A 16,779-nucleotide genomic window follows, 5' to 3' on the forward strand; every position below is an offset into this window, starting at 1 on the left:
AGAGAACACTGTCCCATCAAAATAAAACATTGGTGTTGTAACTAGTGTATTAGGGTTGACTCTAGAACCAACATTTCCTTCCTTTTAGATATTTAGTTGCAAAAAGGAGAAGGTATGTTCCTTGGAGGAAATTAAGAGTTCAGGGTGACAACACACCTTCTCATTGGCTGAGCTGTGGCGTTTTCCATTGGCTGGGCTTGTTGCTGGGCAAAAAAGAAAATCTTCCTGCCTTCGGCTGGGGTAGTAAAATAAATCACTTTCCTGTTGAAGATGCAAGGTACTATTTTCCTGTTTGGGATCATGGATGGTAGGATGTACCAGTAAGAGCTCCTTCTACAGCCCTTCCCGACTCCAATTTTGATGTGAAAAGTTGAGGTTTCCTTTGTTGATTTTCATGGTCATGATGTGGGATAAGACTCAGTCTGGAGGTTTGGGTAGGAAACAGAGCATGTGGACCTGGCGGCTGCTGGTGAGGGATCTGGGTTTATACAATGACCAAGGGAAACCATGGACGGTCTCAAGCTGGAAATAACAGACGGCTTTTAAAAAAAATATCTTCATTTCAGTACAGCCCAAGGAATATAGTCAATATTGTAATAACAATGTAGGGTGCCAGGTGGGTATTAGACTTATTCGGGGGGATCACTGGGTTATATGTGTCACTATGTGTCTCTGGGTTATATATAATCACTATGCTGTACACCTGAAACTAATATATTATTAAATGTCAACTGTAATCGAAAACAATTTAAATGAAAATTAAAATTAAAAAATACCCTAGTTTCACTTTCAGTAATAGAACACTTGGTATTTGGAATAAATCTCTTCAAAAAGCAACTGAAAATACTGGACAAAATATGTGTTAGTATTTCCTCAAAGTGCTAATAAAATAGTGACGTGTCCCTGGCCTGGGTCTGGGATGCAGGGACTTGGACAGGATGAAGGCGGGTTTGGCCCTGGGGCGTTTGCTTGTGGATCCAGAAGTGGCTGAGCTGTCCTTTGGCAACAAAGCAAACAGTCGGCCTTTGTCTGACGGCAGGTGGGCTGGCTTCACCTTCTATTGTCTTGGAAAGTGTGTGATGGCTGGAAAAGTAGTTATGAGGATGTCCTCAGAGTGCTGTTCAGTGGCAAAGATTAAAACACACGCCACCCCCTGGAAGTGGGGGCTGCTTAAGTCATCAGAGTATGTCCACACGGCATTTAAAAAGATAAAAAATTACTAAGAGCTTGGAATACACCTCATAATGTTCTGTAAAGTGAAAAAAAATCCTGACTCTAAAATATTATGTACCTGTCCCATTTGAATCACAAGATGTGCATATATAGAGAAAATTTAGAAAAATGATGATAGCAGTTATCTGTTGGGATTGGGTGATATTTAATTTTTTATTAACTTGCTTATTCCCTGTAATAATGAAAATGCAAAAACATTTTAGTGTAAGTGGTTTTAATTGTATTTTTAATGATAAGTAGTATATTCAAAAACACTACAGGAAGGTGCAGAGAAGAAAATGAATAGCCCTGGCAATCTCACTGGTGTATTAGGGTGACTCTAGAACCAACATTTCCTTCCTTTCAGATGTTCACTGTAGAAGGAGCTCGTATATCCTACCACCCATGATTCCAAACAGGAAGACAGTACCTTGCACCTCCAACAGGAAGGTGATTTACTTTACTACCCCAGCAGAAGGAAGATTTTCTTCTTGTCCAGCCACAAGCCCAGCCAATGGAAAACGCCACAGCTTAGCCAATGAGAAGGCATTGTTGTCACCCTGAACTCTTAATTTCCTCCAATGAACTTTCGTTTTTCTTTTGCTAATGACATCCTTGCCTAACCTTCCTTTCTAGAAAAGCTTTCCATTTTGTATAACTCCTCTTCTTGCTGGATTAAATGCTGCCTGAATCATGAATCATTTAATAAAGCCAATTAAACCTTTAAAATTTACTCAGTTGATTTTCGGTTTTGTAACACTTCACTTTCAATAAGTTTCTGTCACTCCGCCATGCTGTCTCCACTCAGGTCTTTTATAGTTGCTAGTCCCTCTTCCTAGCACACAATGCCCGCCCCCAGATGTTGCTCTCTCACATTCTGCTCATTTTCAGGTCTCAGTTCAAACATTACCTCTCTGAGCGGCTTCCTGACCATCCCACACAAAGTAGCTTCAACTCTACTCACTCATATCACCAGCCTTGGTTTGATTTTTTTTCTTGCTGCTTTTGTCACTCTAGGTCACTTGTTTGAATCATGCATGCTCCATCGTCTCATACTAGGATGTCAGTTCCAGGAAAAGGGACCCTGAGCCTGCTCTACGTTGTTTACCATATCATGTGTCACCAAAACTTTAAAAAAAGGTTCTTCAGAAATATTAAAATTCTCTTTTCAGACATTTTCAAAGTGTAGTGTGTAAGAGGAGGAGGGGGAGGTGGGGGAGGAGCAGGAGGGCTTGATCTTGGGTATTGCTCACAGCTGGTGACAGCTGACTGACAGACCAGAGATCAGGAGACCGTGATTTTCCAGTTGCTGCAGGTCAGTGACGCATCACACCACTCGCCTTTCACAATATTTTAAAACACGTGTCTCTCAGCTTTTTACACCAGCTCACCCACTTTATTAGTTCTTCCTACTAACTCACACCACACACGAGCACCAGTGGCAGGTGCTTTCTGAGAGGGGACACTGGAAGAAGGGAGCTGGGAGGAGCAGCACCCAGAGAAGAGCTGTGATGATGCTCAGAAACTTAAAGCTGAATTTCAAAGACAACAGACATTCAGAAGCCTTGACTGCTGAGCAGCAGCCTGGCTGAGCTGGCACTGTTAAAACCGAGGTGCTGAAAAGATGGCTCTCAAGCTTGTTAGGGTCATGGCACCAATTCAAATGCCAGAAATTTGAGAAAGCAGTTGAAGAGATGAAGACTAAAGGAAGCACCGCATTAGAATAAGTGCAGCCTATTCACACAGCAGGTGACAAAGGCTCGTACTGCTGGGAAGATCTCCCGGGGTGGGTCACCATCTCCACCTCCTTGGCCACTCCTGCTGTGCTCCAGGGCAGAAACCCACTGTTGCCAGCACATTTTCCTTTTGTGAGCGTTTGATATATGTTAAACCACCTCCCTCGCTTGAAGTAAATTGTTTCTAATCTGTGCCATGTTCCTCAGACAACTCAGGTCAAGTTCTGACAGACCTCGCCTGTGGGCAGACTACTCAGCAGTAGGAAAATGAGGTGCATTTGTTGACTGGAATTGGGCAAGGATTTCCTGGTGGAGCAGAGTGTCCCACACACTTGCTCAGGGACAAGGCTAAACCCTTACTCCCACGTCAAACATGTGTGTTCTATAGTCACACACACACTCTCCCCCTCCCCTCCCGCCCCGCCCCGCGTCTGCGCTGAGTAAAGGACTGACCGAACTGCTTAAAAAACACATTGAAGCAGAATTATAAAAGGTCTTAAGTGATATTAAAAGGTGTTAAACAGGCACAAAAGAAGCCATTAATTTATTAATGAATTTATTTAACAAATATTTATTGAGCATCTCCTGTTTGCCAGGTTGATTCCTAATTGAGTGATGGGGAGAGAGAGTGCTATAAAAGCAAAGTCCCTTCTTCACGGAGCTTCCTTCCCCCTGGGAGACAAATAATAAATAAAACACAAACAAGTAAATATACAGTCAGTCAGGACTAGTTTCAAGGGCAAGGGCGGCATAGGGGAATAGTGAGTCGGGGGAGGGTGTAGCCCTGATACACACTGTGGTCTGGGAATGACTCACTGCCAGGATGACATGAGGACAGACCTGCAGGAAGTGAGAGAGCTGAGGGAGCCTGGGCTGCATTTCGCCAGGGAAGTTCATCACAGGCCGAGGTGGTAGGAGGCGCAAAGGCCCTGCGCAGGAGCACATTTGCATCATCAGTGGCCAGTGGTTGGAGGAAAATGTTTGTGTGAGGAGAAAAAATCAGGAGGGGATGCTGAGATGTTGAAGACATGGGCAAGATCAGATCAGACCTCGGTAAAGATTTTGGCTTCTACTCTGAGAAGCTAATGGAGATTCTCACCAGGAGTGACATACTTTACGATGCTCGCTCTGGGAGAATGAACATGCAAACAAGGAGGCCAGCGGAGAGATGCTGGTGGGTTTTGAACCAGGATGGCATCTGTGGAAGAGATGAGAAGTACTCAGTAATTTCTAAATATATTCCGCAGATAAAGCGGAAATGGTTTGCTAATGGATTAGCTATGGCGTGGGAAAGAAAGATAAAAGTTGAAGATGACTCAAGGTGTTTAGCCAGGGAACTGGAAAAATAACATTCCCATGGATTGACATGGAAAATACAAGAGGTGTAGGTTAGAATAAAAAATAAGAAATTTGATTTTGGAAAACAAGCTATTAGTGTCTTGTGCTGTCCATCACTAACCATCAGTGGGATTCAGATTTACATTTTAATTAATGAAAGTTACATCAAAGTAAAAAATTCAATTCCTCAGTTGCACTCACAATATTTCAAGTGCTCAATACCCACTTGCGTGTGGCTACTGCCGCCAGATTGGACAGTCGGTGTCACCGAGCTTTTCGGTCACTGAGAAAGGCCCACTGGGCGCGCCGGAGACACGCAGCCTTCGCTGTGCGCTGGGCCCTGTGCCACGTGCTTCCTGTGCACATCGCACCGAATCTTCAGTCAGCTCCTCAGGTCAGGCAATGCCATATATTTACAAAGGATGTGACTAGAATTCAGAAGAGTGAAGTAATTTGCCCTGAGTCACACAGCTCTTGAAGGGCAAAAAGCCAGAATTGGATTTCAGGACTGCCTGCTTCCAAAACCCAAGCACATAAATCATCGCGCTCTGGTTTAGAAGGCTAAGCCAGTTTGAAATTAGATGTGACATCCACGGGGACCCGCCCACCAGGCTATGGGCGGCAAGTGTGGAAGCCCAAGAAGGAACCGGGAGAGCTGGGAGATCTGGGGCAAAGGGAGTCTCCCAGAGACCTGCGTGCTCAGAACCAACAGGACACGTTCCTGCGCTCACCAGTTCAGAGAATACAAAACACCCTCTGCAGGCCCTAGTTCATACCTCTGCCTAAGGGCCTATGGATGTTAAAGGGTTGCTTAGCAGAAAGAAGGGCTTAATTGACTCCAGGTAATATAAAGTTCAGATCCTATTCTACCCCATGATTCTCAATGGTACCACTTAGAAGACATCTGGAATGTACAGGGTGCTCGGGGTAGGCTGAGGGGGGCCATGGGCATTTTGTGGCAATGACTTTAAGACGCTGACCCCACAATGCTGCTGCAGCCCAGCACAACTTCTCCCCCACCGAGTCAGGGCTCCACATCGTGGGAAACATGGCCCTCGAGCAATGCCCGCTTATGACCATGAGCTGAAGGATAGAAGTGAGAACGTGGTGGGAGGCAGTGGCCCAAGACTTGTCAGAGAAACTGCTCCCCATTCTGCCGATGTGGGCTTGCCGTGTGGCTGGGGGCCGCTGCCTAGACTCACTTTTCTCAACTGAATCATGCAGAACACAATGGTGAACACCCATCTTGGGGGGCTCTGAGCACCACAAAACTCCGAAATATTGGCCCGGGGACATAAATATACTCTTGTCAGAAGCAGGACGAGGGGACGAAAGAGGAACTCTAGGATGGAGACTAAAATAACCAAGATGGAAAGTCAGATAGAGAAGCCGGTTGAGAGCAGCACGGTCCCATAAAAATATTGCAGGTTCAGTTCCCGACCACAATAAAGCAGTGGCGTCTGTCCTTAAACCTCATGAGCAACCTCTGCAGCTTCACTTTCAGTCCCACTTTCCGTCTGCAGCCCCCGCACCTCTCAGCCTCCCCAGGACTGAAGTGAGGGCCTTGCTGTGGTGAGGCTTTGGCTTGAGGGAATGCTGGGGCTGGGTTGATGGGTCCAGACCACTAACACGGCTACATACCGGCAGTCGGGCCCCTTCCCTTTCTTATCATTCCTATCAGCACCTTCAGTGCCCTTCAAGGGTGTTTCCTTTGCTTTCACAACTTGACTGTTTGGTACAAGAGGCCTCGCTTTCAGCTTATCTCAGCTTCCGACCTGCCTTCCTCCCTAAGCTTGCTCATTTCTAGCTTTTCATTTGAAGTGAGAGACGTGTGACTCTTCCTTTCACTTGAACATGTAGGGGCCACTGTAGGCTTATTAATAGGCCTAATTTCATTATTTAAATTACAAAGTGTATGTGGCTATTTTTCCATGACAACTGTCTCTGCCATGAATTTAAGATTCTTGAGTTGACACAAAGATCAAATAGCATAGGGCAAGCTTAAGTGATGGGTAGTATATCTGTCACAGAAGTAGCTCTCTAAATTACTAGAATGTAATTTTTATAGTACCCTCAAAGACTACCCCAGAATTTATGAAATTCATTATTAAAACTCATCCCTAATTTCCTATAAAGTTTTTTTTAAAAAAACATACAACAGCGGTATAGCATAAACACATTTATTTACTAACGAAATGGTCGATCTTAATTAAACCAACTCAGAAACAGCTGCAGGTAAAATGGTTGTGATAACTGAACACAGTAATGGGAAAAAGGCGTGGAGAGATTTGCTCATTGAACTGAGCTCGTTTATCCTCATGGCTAATTCCCGTCTGGAAGGATGATGGGATTTTTATTCCACTTTCTCATAGACCCGAGTGCAGTTGACATTGTTCATGACGCATTCCTGGGAGAGAGAATGATATTGAAGAGTTAGATTTTGCATCCTAGGGCAATGGTGGAAGTTAAGTGCTAGGATCAGAATCCTATGAAACATGTCATCTGTTTCACAGATGAAGAACATACATGTTAGGATTCCTGGGTTTGAAAAGCTAGAACCTGTTATTTTGCTTAAGACATGCATGTGTTTTGCTGAACGAATGTATAGATCTATAATATCTAAATTACTCATTTGGTCTTGACAAACAGTATTCCTCATTTTTAAAGTGTGTGTTTTTTTAAAAATTGATTTTAGAAAGAGGAAAAGGGAGGGGGGTAGAGAGAAACATCAATGTGAGAGAAACATTGACTGGCTGCCTACCATGTGCACTCCGACCAGGGATTGAACCCCCAACCTGGGTATGTGCCTGACCGGGAATCAAACCCACAACCTTTAGGTGTACAGGACGATGCTCCAGCTGAGCCCCACCTGCCAGGGCAGTATTCCTGTTTAAAGAAATGGAAAATGTATGCCCCAGAGGGCAGTTTGGTGTGTTGCCTCTGATGCTGGATAGTCACAGCAGGGCCCGGACTGGACCCAGCCCAGCAACACCACTGTCCATCACCTCTCTTTGTGGTTTTCAGTGTTCAGTGCTTAACTTGTCATGGTGCACTTTCCTACCGGCCTCGCTGCCCTGCTCATGATCAGCGACACACAGTTCTGCGAACTATGAACGCAATGCGATGCCCGAGAGGCCAGAGCCGGCACTTACCACCACTAGCTTCCCGCCCTCCAGCCGCCGCGTGATGGTGCTCTCCTTCCCGTCCCACTCCTGGTGCTGGACCAGCGCGCCGTTGACGAAGTTGCAGACGGTCTGCGGAGATAAAACGCACTTTTTAATTTTCCAGAGGACGTTACCGGGCAGTTCCCGTGACGCATAACCTCCTTGACCAACATTTTTTCAGCTTTTCCATTCTGGGTCTACTTCAAGCCAGTTTTACTCATAATATAGTTGATGCTTGTCAACCTAGATACACATAAGAGACACTCAAATGCTCATGTTCCTTAAACTAGTTTTACAAAGTAGACTAAGCTTTGGTCCTTTCACACTAGTTCATTAACTCAAGTCATAAAATAACTTGAGATGTATTTTATTCAGCAGCTCCTGCCTGTAAATGTGAGAATGTTATTCATACAATCTATCATTCTAGAAGCTTCTGTATCTGTGTAAGTGATGCCTGACCTGAGTTTTCCTGCCATCTGCTGTAGTCTCTTCAAACTTCTCTCCCAGGTTGCATGAGAACTGGGTGGTCTTCAACGTGCTCTCGGTTTTGACGGTGAGGTGTTGGCCGTCGGAAGAGATGACACAGTCTGGCTTGGCCATGGCGCCCATTTTCCGCAGAGCCATCCCCACGCCTGTGAATGTCAATCACACTCACTGTCAGGAGGACCAGAGTTCCGGCTTACAGAATGCAAGCTGCGAGCCCATTGCAATCACTGTGCTGGGTGTACCTCCACTTACTCACTTCCAAGAACTATGGTAAACACAGACCCCGTGCTCACCACGCGCTAGCACCAGACGCATACGGATTCACGGAAGCTTGAGACCACCCTGTGAGCGGCGATAGCACTGTCTCCGCTCTCAGATGACAAAGTGAGTCACTGAAGTCATCCACGCAAGCTCGCTCAGCTAGGAAGCGCTGAGCTGGGAACCAACGAGGCAGGCCGCATGGCTCCGAATCTCAGCTCGCGGCCCGTGCTCCGATGGCCTCCGGAACGCGCGGAAGCACCCGGACTTCTAAAACTGACTTCCTCAGTTCTGCTGGCATCGGGTGACAGGACTCCAGCACACAGTCCGGCACAGAAAGGCCCCTGGTAAGCCTGTGGTCGATACACTACACAAATAGCAACCGATGCCGAGATACTCCAACAGCGCAATGTTTTAAGAGGTAGAACAGCACAGTCGTGGTGGTAACAAATGAAATCTTACCCTCAGAAACAGAACATTTCATAGCTATGCAACTCAATTGCTACATCGGCATCATATCCCATTTGTAACCGGTGTCCTTCATTTACATGAAAACTCAGACCAGGACCAAGGCCCTATTTCAGATGAGGAGACGATAACCTACGCAGAAACGCGGGCTTGATGATGGCCATTCTGCCGGGCCTGAACCGCCCCCGGGAGCCCTCTCGAGCCCTCTAGTCTGCGGGCTGAGTTCCTCTCCATTCTCATTTTGGACACGGGCAGGGCTCTGCTCTCCCCACACCTTGACTGCCTTCCAGTGAACTGAGTGTGGCAACCCTCATGCCTCTAGAACCTTGGAAACACATTCGCGTTCAATGGACAGAGGATGCTTGGCCCTCAGACAGGGAGCACGCAAACGGCGTATTTCTTGGGTCTGAGTGCGGGACCCAGGTCACCTTGGTCTAGGTTTACGAGGAGAACAAGAAAACGCCGGCCTGCTGTTTCCCTCCCAGTCCCCTCAGTGCGCTCATCCCACCGAAGCGGCCGCGCACACTGTCTTGCACAGAGACTGCCGAGGGAGTTTCTGAAGGCCGCAGGGACGGTCACCCAGGGCTCTGAAGCCCTCCTCATCCCGCAGTGGCTCAGGGCTGGGAGCCCTGGCAGACAGGGCCCAGGCTCCGCCACTGCATCTCGCTTCCTGCTGGCTTGTGACAAAGACCCATTTTTGTTTGCTCATCTACCCAATGTCTCCACCAGCATGCAATCCTCGTCACTGGCTTAGGAAAGGGCAGGATTACGCACTGTTTGAGACAGTGAACTTGAACCTTCTCCCAGGCACCCGTTCGCCTAGGCTTTAAGGAGTCTGGGGCCTTTTGCAGGGCCACGCCCATCTGCATGCTGGTAGGGAGTCGCAGCGCTTCCCCAACAAAGACCACTCGCCCTCCACAAGCAGGGGTCCAAGCAGCGGTGCACGGCCACCCTCAGCACGTTTGGCCACCTGCCCGCAGTGGCCCCAGACACGCACCGCCACACGAGGTCAGCACTGCTGGCGCCACGCCTCTGGGGTCGGAGGGAAGGATGCCCCATGCCCCAGGGAGCTGCGCCGCGCAAAGAGCCGGGTGGGGGCGGGAGCTGAGCGGAAGCTGGGGCTGTATCGGGGTCCAGACCTTCTACAGGCACCGGCCGGGGAGAAGAGGGAGGGGACCGGCGCGCCTTGATGAACAAAAGATGCGGCAGAGTAGCAAAGGGTGGGGAAGGGGAAGGGGCAGTGGGTGCAGCCACTATGGGGCGAGCCAGGAGGGTGGCAGGAGGAGGGATTAGTGGTGGGGATAAAAAAAAAATAGCGGAAAAGGGTACGTAGCCGAGCGGGGTGCACCAGGCGGCGGGACATCCCCGGACTCCCGGGACCGCCGGGGCGCGCACGCCCTCTCTCCGGCGGCTGGGCCGCGTGGTGCAGCGCAGCGCGGGGACCAGGGCCGCGTGGTGGGGGCTGCGGGAGGGAGGGAGGTTGGCGGTGGCGGCCCAGCAGGTCCGCCCTGAGCCCGGAACGCCGAAGGGGACCCGGGACAGACGCGCGCGCGTCCACACACACACACACACACACACACGCACACACACACACTCGTACGCCACGTTGCGGACCCCGCCGGGCCCGGTGCCTCACCTAATTCCTTCATGTACTCGTCGAAGCCTTTGCTCTCCACTAAGCGCCATCTCCCTACCAGCTGCTGGATGGAGGCCATGGTGGGCGCGGAGTCGTGCGGGACGTAGGCGGAGCGGAGTGCGGTGATGCGAGCGTGGCGGGAGCCGGCGGGGAGCGCGGCTGCTTTATATCCGAAGCGCGGGGCGGGGCGGCGCCGAAGGGCCAATGGGAGGCGCGCCTCGCCGCCCCTGCCACGCCCCCGCCACGCCCCCGCGCGCTCTGGGGTCGGAGGTGTGGACCGGCTCCACCTGCCCCAGAGCGGGCTCCTCCCGCGGCGCCTGTAGGCGCGGCCCCGCTCGGCGCGCCCCACGCGCCCCGAACGCGGCGCCTGTAGGTTCTCGCTCCCCTTCACACCCGGGAAGCCAGAGGGTCGCCCGAGCGCGCCCGCCTCTCCCGGGCCCCAAGTCTCACCGCCAACCCCTTTTCCGTTTAAAATACCCGACGCGTGGATGAGCCCTCCGGCTGGGGCGCTGGAAGGGATCGATCCGCGGATTGGCTGCCTGATGGATTGACAGAGGTATTTGCCTCGCTCATCTCGGCTCCTCGTCACTGAACAACCCACATGCCACACCCTCCCGAAACACCTGCTCCCCCACCCGCAGGCCACCCGGCCCACTTAGGACCTCAAGGTGAGTATAGACCTGAGTGAGTAGGTGATTTTATCAGAAGGTGCGGCTTGGGTGGAGGTGTCCCCGGAAGTTCGATTTCCAAACGAAAACTCCGTAGGAAGTTTTAGCTTAAGTGCCTGTAGTTGCAATTAAATGTCCCCACGCGAGCATGTTTCCTTAGTGCACATTCCCAGAAGAGCGAGCCCTTCCATTTCTTCTCAACCCAGAGGCGTCAGACCCACGGCCTCTCCTCTTCCCCGGTGGCCACCACCATACCCTGTATCTGCAGGGAAGTCATACTGTTCAAGGTGTACGTGTCACCGGAGCTGACCCTGGGTCTCCGTGGGAAGGGTGGGGGTCAGGCGAGGGAGCTGCCACGCAGAGAGGCGGCTGCCTTGATGGACATTTGGTCCCGGCACTGCGCAGCCAGTAACGCTCCTCCTCCGCCCAGGTTTTGCTAACAAGTGTTACCCCAGTTTTTTAAAGAGGAAATGAGGCAGGGAAGGCTTGGGGAGTGCAGGGCCGAATCCCTGTCTAGTCCTTCTCGCCGCAGATCCTGTGAGGTAGGACCACACCCGGCGGCCCCTGGGCCCTAGCTGGTGTCATCTCCCAGCATGCCTCAGGGCATTTTCTGCCCTCCCCGGGCTCCCTTTCATTTTAAGTCCCTGCCCTAATTTTAGGTCACCCCAGTTTTCCTTTTGTGCTGTTTCCATAGTTCAGGCTTGGTTTCTATTTGTGTAGTGATGTTAGGTACCGTCTTGGAACTGAGCGCGCAGTGTGCACTTGTCTCAGGGCCTGCGCTGTGCTCTGCTGCTCTGAGGGCAGCTGAGGGTCATTGCTCAGTGTTGCTAGAACTGGCTTCCAGACGCCTGGGGGATAGTGGCTGCCCCACACACCACCACCCCCCCCTGCGCCCCTCCCCCCCCACACACAGGCAGCCACTGTGGGCTTGCACTTGCATTCTTAATGTGCCCATCCAACATTTTACCTGTTTTTGTATAGAATCCTATATAATAAAGAGGTAATATGCAAAATAACCCTCAGGCCCTCACAAGATGGCTGCCTATGACCAGGCCAGCAGGGAGGTTAGTGATAGAGAGGAAGACCAAAGGACTGAAGAAGCAGGCTGCGTGGGGCAACCAGGCCAGCAGGGGGGTTAGTGAGGGACGACCAAACAACTGAACAGCAGGCTGTGTGGGGCGACCAGGCTGGCGGGGGGTGGGGGTGGGGCATTAGGGTTGACCAGGCTGGTAGGTGGGGAAGTTGAGGGTGACTAGGCTGGCGGGGGGGGGGGCAGTTAAGGGGTGACCAGGCCAGCGAGGGGGGGGCAGTTAGGAGGGACCAGGCAGGGAGGGAGGGGGCTGTTGGGGGCAACCTGGCCAGCACAGGGAACAGTTAGGGGCAATCAGGTCAGCAGGCAGAGGCAGTTAGGGGCGACCAGGCAGGCAGGCAGGTGAGTGATTAGGAGCCAGCAGTCCAGGATTGTAAGAGGGATGTCCCAGATTGGAGAGGGTGCAGGCTGGGCTGGGGGGACCTCCCCCCATGCACGAATTTCGTGCACCGGGCCTCTAGTAAGGTAATAATAGCCAGGACTCAGCACTGAAATACTAAATTTTAAAGACTCATAATCAATCATGTTCCAGAAATATCAAAAGGGAAATGTCACTATAATACTAAATATTCAGGTGCTTAAGAAATAGTTTTTAAGCAGAGGCATAACCTGAAACTGAACTTTTAAACACACTTTTTGATGTGATAAGTGGAAATAATCCTTTTGTGGTTAAAACATACCCACAAACAAAGATAGAGGCCAACATGCCTGTGAGTGTCTCCCTGGGACAAAGGGCCTGGTGAGGGCTTTGCTACTGCGGGCCCTGCGCTCAGTCCCGCGCTCCGAAGCCTCTCATCGGTAATATGTGCACCGACAGGGGCTGGGGCAGATCATTTCCCATGTCCTGCAAACTCAGGTTCCCTTTCTTCTTAAGAGCAATGGCAATGGATTTCAAGCTCCAAAAAACAGCAAGCACTTCCTGGACCTGCTAACGAGAGTCCTGGTCTAGGCCACTTACCTTGAGCCCCGTGTAAGGCATAAGAACACAAAATGTGAAGACAAATCAGGTGACGGTCCTGTATGACTTGATGGGATGCTTGAGTGCTTCTTCTCTGGGGAAAGGGGGAGCATTTTCACCTGATTGAGATGAATTGCATTACAACCCAGGGCACAAGGAGCCGCCTGGTGGCCTGCCTGTCCTTACACACAGCACGGGGCATCTGGGTGTGAGGCCCTGCCTTCCTCCCCGCTGCAGGACAGTCACGCATTCTCTTCTGGATGAGAGTGGTTGAAAATCAGGAATTACCAGCAACTCTTCCCCTGGTCTCTCTAGAAAGTTTCCATTTATAAGAAGATGCCGTTTTACTTAATATCACCGAACCTGAGTTTTCTTGCCTGTGAAATGAAGATGGTAAGAATTACACTAAATGATTTCTTAAGTCCATGTCCCATGGCACTAAAAATATGCTCAGAATTGCTCTATTTCCACCTAGTGGCAAAGCGGAACATTCCCCGTAGGTTTTCTTTGATAGATGTTAGGAGTGTCCACACCGCACAGTCGCACACACAGCTTTGGTGTGTATTGTGTGGTTTTATTGAAAGACAGCTTCCCAGGAACAGCCTGCGTGGGTAAGTGTGCCTTCCACGCAGGTGGTTATGGGATGTAATCAGTCCCTAAGGACAGCAGGCGTGCAGCTGGTGGAGCAACAAACAGCAGCCCATTCAGCAAGTCACTGCAGCTCATCGTTCAGCAAATCTTCTCTCAGTACTTGGCTGGATTAGTCCAACGAGGGAGAAAATGAAAACGATCACTATAAAGCCAGACTTCTCAAATTCCAGTATGCAAAAACATCACCAGGGGTCTTGTTAAAACGTGGGTTCTGATTCAGTACATCCAGAGAAAGGAGCAAGATCAGCATTTCTAACACACTCCCAGGGATGCCAGTGGTCCCACTCGGGTCCGTGCGCTGAGAGCAAGGCTGTAAAATGCGCACAGGGCCCTGCTCCATCCGCTGGCTCCACTTCAGTGACCAGTACTTCCTGGTTCTACTCCAATGTAATACTATCTAATAAAAGAGTAATATGCAAATTGACCGTCACTCCAACACACAAGATGGCTGCCCCCATGTGGACACAAGATGGCCGCCACAAGATGGCCAGCAGGGGAGGGCAGTTGGGAGGGACCAGGTCTGCGAGGGAGGGCAGTTGTGGGTGATCAGGCTGCAGGGGAGGGCAGTTGGGAGGGATCAGGCCTAAAAGGGAGGGCAGTTGGGGGCAATCAAGCCTGCAGGGGAGGGCAGTTAGGGCTGACCAGACCGGCAGAGGAGAGAAGTTGGGGGAGACCGAGCCTGCAGGGAAGGGCAGTTGGGGGGGACCCAGGCCTGCAGGGGAGGGCAGTTAGGGGTGACCAGACCTGCAGGGGAGGGCAGTTAGGGGCAATCAGGCTGGCAGGGGAGCAGTTAGGCATCAATCAGGCTGGCAGGGGAGTGATTAGGGGGTGATCAGGCTGGCAGGCAGAAGCAGTTAGGGGCAATCAGGAAGGCAGGCAGGCGAGCAGTTGGGAGCCAGCAGTCCTGGATTGGAGAGGGTGGAGGCTGGGCTGAGGGACACGGACACACACACACACACATACACACACAAACACACACACACACCCAGTGCACGAATTTCGTGCACCTGGCCTCTAGTGTATATAGAAAAGACAGGAAATTGGATAAATGCTGCAAACACTATCTGACCCAATGCGTGGACTTTTAAAACATCAGCCTTAGGTCGGTATTTTTCTGTCTGCTCACCTGTCCCGAAGCCTGGTAGGAAGCTTCGAATGGGATGGGGAGGGCGGATAATATGTTATTGAAACCTAGTCTCTCCCTTAAATTTTATAACCAGGTTTTGGATCCTGACTCGTTCGGGCTTGTCTTGCTCTAGACATGCTTAGTATCCAGCTTGAAAACGGATCTTCTTTAAGACATTCCCACGTGGAATCAGTTCCAAAAGAAAACCCTAGTAAGGAGCTAGAGCCCAGATCTGCGTCTGGAGGGTTGCCTGTAGCAGCAGAAGCCCCAGGGGAGACAAGGGCAGGGGCCCGAGCTGAAGGCACACCCTGAATTCACTTCTAAATCCAACAAGGTCCGCAGCCACAACGAGGACTGGCAATAGCCACCAGCCATCAACGGAAGCTTGCTTTGAGTCGTTTGTGGTAATAAAATGATTTCTCATTAAAGGACTTGTAGAAATGGGGTTATTTTATGAACTTTGTTCTTTTCTTTAAAGCAGTTCAATTCTTACACAACAGGACAGTTGCCTAAATAATCCGTCCTAAATACACGCTTGCTAAATGACCTGGACTAGAGGCCAGCTACAGGGGAAATGAGACATTGCAAAAGTTACAGTAAGATGTGATTGGTTTCGCAAGAAGGCAGAAGGCAGGAGGCTCATCTGCATGTAAGATCAATCCATTGCCCTCACACGGATCTTCCCACTGTCCAATTTCCGTGTTATTATTAAACTTGTTGTTGGCTCATGGAAACACAGTGCAGAAGCATGTAGTGTGGGCTGACCTGTTCATACCTCATGTGGACAAGTTCAAAGTGTCTCAGGTCTAAAAACACAGCAACACGACACCTAAGGGGCACCTTGAAATGGAGCAGGACGAATTCTTAAAGGGCACCTTTGCCCTAAAAACACTGTAAAAGCAAAAAAACCTCCAAACTCGATTTTTCACTGGAAGAAACCAAATTCCTTTCGTCCGGATGGTACTTTCCCATTTTCAGCCTCCCTCCCATGCAAGAGTCCACGACTTAGCATTCTTTCCCCCAGATTTCTAGCACCATTTGATCATTTTTCTTTATTGATGTTTAGCCACAAGAATGAATGAATTTTCCAGTCAAATCTACAAAACCACAGGCTTGCTTGCTTCCGTGCTTTCTATCCTGATGGCTGGGCCTGCAGTTTCCTTTTGCCTGCATGAGCTTGTGAGAAGCGTCCTCAGAATGTAACAACCTGCCTAAACCCAACGTCAGACGTGGCTGCTCCGATCTCTGGTCCTCTGGAGCAGGTGGTGGGGCCCTATGATCCTCAGAGGCGGGCATGGAGCTTCAAAGGCGGTGTGGGGTGTTCTGTGTGCTCCCCTCACTGAGCCGGGAGGTGGATCCTACCTTCTGTCCACCCACCGCAGGCACCACAGCTCACGTCTCATTCACCGGCTCATGTCTGCACTGAGCAAACGCAAAGGGAGAAATTCCGCAGCGTGGAGTAAGGCTTTGTTTTACCCACCATGCATTTCCCCACACGCTCCTGCCTCTTGTATTCCTGAATTCCTCCTCTGACAGCAATAATTTCTCAATTATGTGACTCCCTGTTAATAACGAGAAACCAGTGTGAGGTTCCGATAAAGCACGTCTGTCTTCTAGGTTGGCTAAACACTGGGTGTTACTAGAGAGTGACCGTGGCCTTGGTGCGGGTCTATCTCCGAAGTGGGATGGAAGTATTTGTGCCACAAGTCCCACGTCTTGTCACCTACCCTGCGGCCTCAGGATTCCCGGGCCAGTGCCTTGCGCAGGGAGGTTGCAGAACTGAGCCTCTGATGCTTGCATGGCGGAAGCCGGGGGAGGAATAAGTGGTCACGGCGGCCAGTTCGCAGGGACAGGTCTGGGCAGTGCTTTCTCCCACTCAGAGCATCTTAAACTGAACGGTGTCGGATGAAGAGTGGTGAATTCAGTTCTCACTCATCCGGCAGCTCCAAAGCCTAAACTTCAAGTGAGGCATTAGGAGGGCACTCTCG

General features: G+C 50.4%; 1 protein-coding gene across 1 annotated transcript; it reads right to left on the reverse strand.

The window, feature by feature from the left end:
• Positions 1-6,450: 6,450 nt before the first annotated feature.
• On the reverse strand, positions 6,451-10,455 carry FABP5 (fatty acid binding protein 5). Its single transcript, XM_079796660.1, has 4 exons — positions 10,299-10,455; positions 7,910-8,082; positions 7,439-7,540; positions 6,451-6,693 (listed from the first exon to the last, which is right to left on the reverse strand). Exons 1-4 carry the CDS (start codon positions 10,375-10,377, stop codon positions 6,640-6,642), a joined length of 408 nt encoding a protein of 135 aa, XP_079652786.1. The 5' UTR covers positions 10,378-10,455; the 3' UTR covers positions 6,451-6,639.
• Between the last annotated feature and the right edge of the window lie 6,324 nt (positions 10,456-16,779).

This window comes from Cnephaeus nilssonii (genome assembly GCF_951640355.1).
Source record: "Cnephaeus nilssonii genome assembly, chromosome: 18".
Lineage (NCBI taxonomy): Eukaryota > Metazoa > Chordata > Mammalia > Chiroptera > Vespertilionidae > Cnephaeus > Cnephaeus nilssonii.